The sequence below is a fragment of the Neophocaena asiaeorientalis genome, unplaced genomic scaffold (assembly GCF_003031525.2).
Source record: "Neophocaena asiaeorientalis asiaeorientalis breed wild unplaced genomic scaffold, Neophocaena_asiaeorientalis_V1.1 scaffold51, whole genome shotgun sequence".
Taxonomy (NCBI): Eukaryota; Metazoa; Chordata; class Mammalia; order Artiodactyla; family Phocoenidae; genus Neophocaena; species Neophocaena asiaeorientalis.
In genome coordinates this window covers 4,681,430-4,688,348 of record NW_020173335.1, presented here as the reverse complement: position 1 = coordinate 4,688,348, position 6,919 = coordinate 4,681,430, and the positions used below count along the sequence as shown (strand labels likewise).

At 47.5% G+C, this 6,919-nt stretch overlaps 1 protein-coding gene across 1 annotated transcript; it reads left to right on the top strand.

The window, feature by feature from the left end:
- The first annotated feature begins 3,670 nt into the window (after window positions 1-3,670).
- On the top strand, window positions 3,671-6,400 carry LOC112400428 (catenin alpha-1-like). Its single transcript, XM_024746159.1, is given in 4 exon segments — window positions 3,671-4,933; window positions 4,936-4,976; window positions 5,070-5,448; window positions 5,451-6,400. Coding segments are annotated over 4 exon segments (2,622 nt in total). The 5' UTR covers window positions 3,671-3,681.
- The last annotated feature ends 519 nt before the right edge of the window (window positions 6,401-6,919 follow it).

Below are 6,919 nucleotides of genomic sequence, written 5' to 3'. Positions count from 1 at the left end.
CCCTTATTCCCGAGTCTCTGGACTTCCTGTGTCCAAGGACCACCACGGATTGATGCCGAGCTCCTGTACATCTTACTGCAGTTCTTGAGTGAACCAATCCCAGCAGCTCAGCTCAAGGGCCAGATGGCCACCTGCCCAAGCAGCGGAGCCCCACAGCACTCGCTGGCCTGCGGAGGAGAGGCAGGGGTAAGGGAGCAAGGAGGCGCCTGGAGTGAACTTCAGAAAGTGCTCTGAAGATGGTTAGCAAGTCTAAAAGATCTAAAGCTTTCTGGTTGTAAAGTGTTGTAGACATAAGGTACACATTGACCTGATCACACCATTTGGTTTATCCAGCAATTCTTCATAATTCTGACATAATGCTTTCTAAAACCTGGAAAAAATTTACATTTTGTATTGATTTATAAATCAGTGAGTAGAATGCTGTTTCCTTTAGTATTATTTCACTTGGTAATTAGCAGCTATATGCCAGTGGTGAGGTTATCTCTGTAAAAACAGATTAGGCATTTCTCGTGATGCTTGACTATTAGGATTCGTCTGTTAGAATTTTCCTGGTCTTACTTCTATAAAAGTCCTAAATTCACAATTTACTTTACAGTTCCTGAAAAAATTGAAGTTATTCCCCTTAGAAAACTGATTTCTTTCTTTTTTTTTTTTTTTTGCGGTACGCGGGCCTCTCACTGTTGTGGCCTCTCCCATTGCGGAGCACAGGCTCCGGACGCGCAGGTTCAGCGGCCATGGCTCACGGGCCCAGGTGCTCCGCGGCATGTGAGATCTTCCCGGACCGGGGCACGAACCCGTGTCCCCTGCATCGGCAGGCAGACTGTCAACCACTGCGCCACCAGGGAAGCCCTGATTTCTTTTATATACTATGTCTTCTATGAATTTTTCTCTCTGCTGGCATTATCCAACTCAATCCTGTGTCTGTAACATCAGGATTTATAACTGCTCCTCTAGAAAAGTGTTTCACTTGATTAAACTCTGTTCTTTCCTGAAATCCTCTAAAGTAATCCACTCATGATTCAGTAAGCACCGAATGCTGACGCTCTTTGACTTATATGTTGCACACAGAGACAAGAGCAGAGGTACAATACATTTCTATTAATTAATGGAGATCCAGAGTATTCGAGTATGAATATCGAGTTGAAAGAGGTCATCTGTAAACCTAATAACAATCAGAACATAGAGCAACCAAAGTACATCATGTTTCTAAAAATAGGAAGTATAGACAAATTATGCTTCCTCCAGGGTTTATTAGTGTATAATTCATACTAACAGCTGACACAGAGAAGGAAAGCCTAGGCTGTAATCTCAGGTATGTAATGCATGTTTTGTCTGTCACTGTATCTGTCTAATAGGTACCTAGTATCTCGTCAGTACTTAGTGTTTATTGAACGAGTACAGGTGGATTATTTAGGAGCTTGATGAGAACAGCACAGACAGAATAATCCCAGCACAGACTTTCTATTGACGTCCATCTGCATTGTCAAATAACCAGGCAGGGTGTGCCATCAAAGTGGGGCTGGAGTTTAAAATAGGATCCGAGGGTTAGCAGAGCCTCCATCTGGGTAGGAAGTGCTGGGGCATAGATGCTCATCCCTGGAACCTGGATGACGAACTCGGGAATAAAGTCTCAGGTCTGCAGAAAGTGCCATTAGATGTTCACATTCACAAAAGGCTAGAGATGGCAAAGTCAAACAAACAAGGGGCGAGGTGGCTCTGGGCTCTGCAGACCCTCACCGTGGATCACACAGTCACTGCCCGGAAAGCAGCAGCGTCACCTACTCACACCCAAAAGGCACCAAGTATCACAAAGTAAGGTACTTGAGTCAAACCTTTCATTCTGAGACTACGAGTGCAGGAAAGCAGCTGCAGAGGTCGGATTCGTGAGCCAAATGAGAAATGGCTTCAGCAGATGACTTTGTTTAGGTGAAAGGGGGGCAGGTGCGAGGAGAGTGACGAGACACAGACCCCCCGAACCAAGTCTGAAGTGAAGCCACTTCGCCTGAAGAGCTTTGAAAATAAATCCAGCTTCTACACCTGAAGCTGACTGAAAATCACACAGACACAGAGAGAGAACGTTGAAAGAGCATAAAGCTGGGTCAGGCTGTCCAAAGAGACACACGGAACAGTGACCTGGGTCAGATCTTTGGGATGATGCAGTTATTAAAAATAATGCACAATGCGACCAAATACGTTTATATTTTTAGGAATTAGTATTAATAGGAGAACGTCTTAATAATACTTAATAGTTTACAAAGATATACCCAATACTATTTTTTACGAACTCGGGAATAAAGTCTCAGGTCTGCAGAAAGTGCCATTAGATGTTCACATTCACAAAAGGCTAGAGATGGCAAAGTCAAACAAACAAGGGGCGAGGTGGCTCTGGGCTCTGCAGACCCTCACCGTGGATCACACAGTCACTGCCCGGAAAGCAGCAGCGTCACCTACTCACGCCCAAAAGGCACCAAGTATCACAAAGGTACTTGAGTCAAACCTTTCATTCTGAGACTACGAGTGCAGGAAAGCAGCTGCAGAGGTCGGATTCGTGAGCCAAATGAGAAATGGCTTCAGCAGATGACTTTGTTTAGGTGAAAGGGGGGCAGGTGCGAGGAGAGTGACGAGACACAGACCCCCCGAACCAAGTCTGAAGTGAAGCCACTTCGCCTGAAGAGCTTTGAAAATAAATCCAGCTTCTACACCTGAAGCTGACTGAAAATCACACAGACACAGAGAGAGAACGTTGAAAGAGCATAAAGCTGGGTCAGGCTGTCCAAAGAGACACACGGAACAGTGACCTGGGTCAGATCTTTGGGATGATGCAGTTATTAAAAATAATGCACAATGCGACCAAATACGTTTATATTTTTAGGAATTAGTATTAATAGGAGAACGTCTTAATAATACTTAATAGTTTACAAAGATATACCCAATACTATTTTTAAATTTTATTTCATTGAAGTATAGTTGGTTTACAATGTGGTGTTCATTTCTGCTGTGCTGCAAAGTGACCCAGTTATACGTATATGCACACATTCTTTTCCGTGTCCTTTTCCATGATGGTTTGTCACAGGATATTGAATGTAGCTCCCTGTGCTCTACAGTAGGACGTTGTTTAACCAACCTGTATGTAATAGTCTGCATCTGCTGACCCCAAACTCCCACTCCATCCCTCCCCCACTGCCCCTCCCCCTTGGCAACCACCAGTCTATTCTCTGTGTCTGTGACTCTGTTTCTCTTTCATTCATTTGTGTCATATTTTAGGTTCCACATATAAGCGATATCAGATGATATTGGTCTTTCTCTGTCTGACTTACTTTACTCAGTATGACAGTCTCTAGGCCCGTCCATGTTGCTGCAAATGGCACTTTCTTATGGCTGGGTGGTATTCCATTGTATAGATGTCCCACATCTTCTTCATCCATTCCTCTGTCCATAATCCAGTGCTAGTCACCTACAGTCATTTGTCACCCACTCTCTGACCTGCTCAGCTGGCCTCTTGTGCTTAGCGGGTGGAAAGTAACAAAATCGTTTCGTGTCTCTCCGTCCTTCCAATATCCATCTAGGTAACCCTCAGAAAATACTATTTAACTTAATCAAAACATAATGGGGAAGACAAAGTGGTGGCCGTTGGCCTCGGGCTTCAGGAATCTTCCTGCACTTGCCGAGCTCGCCACAGAAATGACTGCTGTCCACGCAGGCAACATAAACATCAAATGGGACCCCAAAAGTCTAGAGATCAGGACTCTGGCAGTTGAAAGACTGTTGGAGCCTCTTGTTACCCAGGTTACAACCCTGGTCAATACCAATAGCAAGGGGCCCTCTAATAAGAAGTGAGGTCGTTCTAAGAAGGCCCACGTTTGGGCTGCATCTGTCGAACAAGCAACGGACAATTTCTTGGAGGACAGGGATAAAATTGCAAAGGAGAGTCAGTTTCTCAAGGAGGAGCTTGTGGCTGCTGTAGAAGGTGTTAGAAAACAAGGAGATGTGATGGAGAGTGCTGCTGGAGAGTTTGTGGGTGGTCCCTCTTCTCCCGCGACGCGTGGCAACGCGGTTCGGGCAGCTCGAGCTTTGCTCTCTGGTGTTACCCGGCTGCTTAATTTGCCTGACGTGACAGATGCCTACAAGTTACTTGTTCAGTTGAAAGTTGTAGAAGACGGTATCTTGAAACTGGGGAATGCTGGCACCGAACAGGACTTGGGAATACAGTATAAGGCCCTGGAACCTGAAGTGGATAAGCTGAACATTATGGCAGCCAAAAGACAACAGGAACGGAAAGATATGGGCCATCGTGATCCTATGGCTGCAGCCAGAGGAATCCTGCAGAAAAACGTTCCAATCCTCTATACTGCATCCCAGGCATGCCTACAGCACGCTGATGTCGCAGCCTGTAAGGCCAGCAGAGACCTGATATACAAGCAGCTGCGGGAGGCGGTCACAGGCGTTTCTAGTGCAGCCCAGGCTACTGAATCAGACGACGCCTCCCAGAACCAGGGTCGAGAAGGAGGAGAACTGGCGTGTACCCTCAATCACTTTGATAAACAAATCATTGTGGACCCCTTGAGCTTCAGCGAGGAGCGCTTTAGTCCTTCCCTGGAGGGGCGCCTGCAAAGCGTCATTAGTGGGGCTGCCCTGATGGCTGATTCATCCTGCACACGTGATGACCGGCGTGAGAGAGTCGTGACCGAGTGTAATGCTGTCCGCCAGGCCTTGCAGGACCTGCTCTCACAGTACGTGGGCAACGCTGGGCGTAAAGAAGGGAGTGACGCACTCAATTCTGCAGTAGATAAAATGACCAAGAAGACCACGGACTTGCAGAGGCAGCTCCGCAAAGCTGTCACGGACCATGTTCCAGATTCATTTCTGGAAACCAGCGTTCCACTTTTAGTATTGATTGAAGCTGCAAAGAATGGAAACAAGAAAGAAGTTAAAGAAATGCCCGAGTTTTCCGGGAACGTGCCAACAAATTAACTGAGGTGGCCGGCTTGGCCTGTTCCATCTCAAACAATGAAGAAGGTGTAAAGCTTCTTTGAATGTCTGCAAGCCAGCTAGAAGCCCTCTGTCCTCAGGTTATCAGTGCTGCGTTGGCTTTAGCAGCAAAACCACGGAGTAAACTGGCCCAAGAGAACATGGATCCTTTTAAAGAACAGTGGGAAAAACAAGTCCGAGGTCTCACAGATGATGTCAATGACATTACTTCCATTGATGACTTCCTGGCTGTCTCAGAGAATCACATTTTGAGAGACATGAACAAATGCGTCATTGCTCTCCATGAGAAAGATGCGGATGGGATGTACCGCACAGCTGGTGCAACTCGAGGCCGAGCTGCTCGGGTCATTCACGTGGTCATCTCAGAGACGGACACCTATGAGCCAGGGGTCTGCACAGAGAAGGTTCTGGAAGACACCAAACTCCTCTCCAACACAGTCATGCCACATTTTACCGAGCAAATGAAGAGGCCGTGGAAGCCCTCAGCTCGGACCTGGCCCAGCCCATGGAGGAGAAGGAGTTTACTGACGCCTCACGCCTGGTGTTCGACGGCATCCGGGACATCAGGAAAGCGCTGCTGATGATAAGGACCCCTGAGGAGCTGGATGACTCGGACTTCGAGACGGAAGACTTCGATGTCAGAAGCAGGACAAGCGTCCGGACGGAAGACGATCAGCTGATGGCTGGCCAGAGTGCCCGGGCGACCATGGCTCTCCTTCCCCAGGAGCAAAAAGCAAAGACTGCTGAACAGGTGGCCAGTTTCCAGGAAGAAAAGAGCAAGCTGGATGCCGAAGTGTCCAAGTGGGTCGACCGAGGTAATGACGTCATCGTGCTGGCCAAGCAGATGTGCATGATCATGATGGAGATGAAGGACTTTACCCGAGGTAAAGGACCGCTCAAAAACACATCAGCTGTGAGCAGTGCCGCCAAGAAAATTGCTGAGGCGGGATCCTGGATGGGTAAGCCTGGCCGTACCGTCGCAGACCATTGCCCAGACTCAGCCTGCAAGAGGGACCTGCTGGCCTACCTGCAGTGCATCGTCCTCTACTGCCACCAGCTCAACATCTGCAGCAAAGTCAAGGCTGAGGTGCAGAACCTCGCTAGGGAGCTGGTCGTCTCCGGGGTGGACAGCGCCACGTCCCTGATCCAAGCCGCTAAGAACTTGATGAACGCGGTGGTGCAGAGAGTGAAGGTATCCTGTGCAGCCTCCGCCAAATACTAGAAGTCTCAGGGGAGGGCTTCCCGTAACCTCCGTGCTGCGTCATGGAAGATGAAGGTGCCTGAGAAAAAGCACTTGGTGAAGAGAGAGACACAGGATGAGACACAGACCAAGATTAAGAGGGCATCTCAGAAGAAGCACGTGAACCCTGTGCAGGCCCTCAGTGAGGTCAAAGCCGTGGACAGCATCTAAGGCTGCCCCCACCCCTCAGGGCTTCTAAAGATCTGTCAGTGTTCTTCACTCTTGTGTTCGCTAAATAGAACACTGATATTAGATTCCATAGGAAAATAGATTTCAGACCTGGCCAAGCTGGTGAATTTTGCAAAGACATACTTGTGTTTAAGTCAGTCAAAATACTTTCAGAATTCAGGAGCATATATCTAGCTATATTTTTTTATAAGCGTAAAAATTCCATAACCAAAGAGAATCCCACATTAACTTGTTAGTAACACTGTTGACCAAGTTGAGATGCCTGTCTTCTAGTGGTGGCAGCTGTAGGGTTTGAGAGAAGGGGGTCTGGTTCAGGGAGAGGGCTTCCACTGGTTCCGGCAGTTTGGCTGGTATTAAATGACTAAAGATGACCCAGAGTAAGCAACCTGGGCATCTTAGGAGGCCCTGGAAAAAGGAACAGTCCCAGAAATGTCTTTGGAGGGACAAACCACACAAAACTGAGTAAAACATGATGTATCATGAAGAAAACTGATTGTTCTC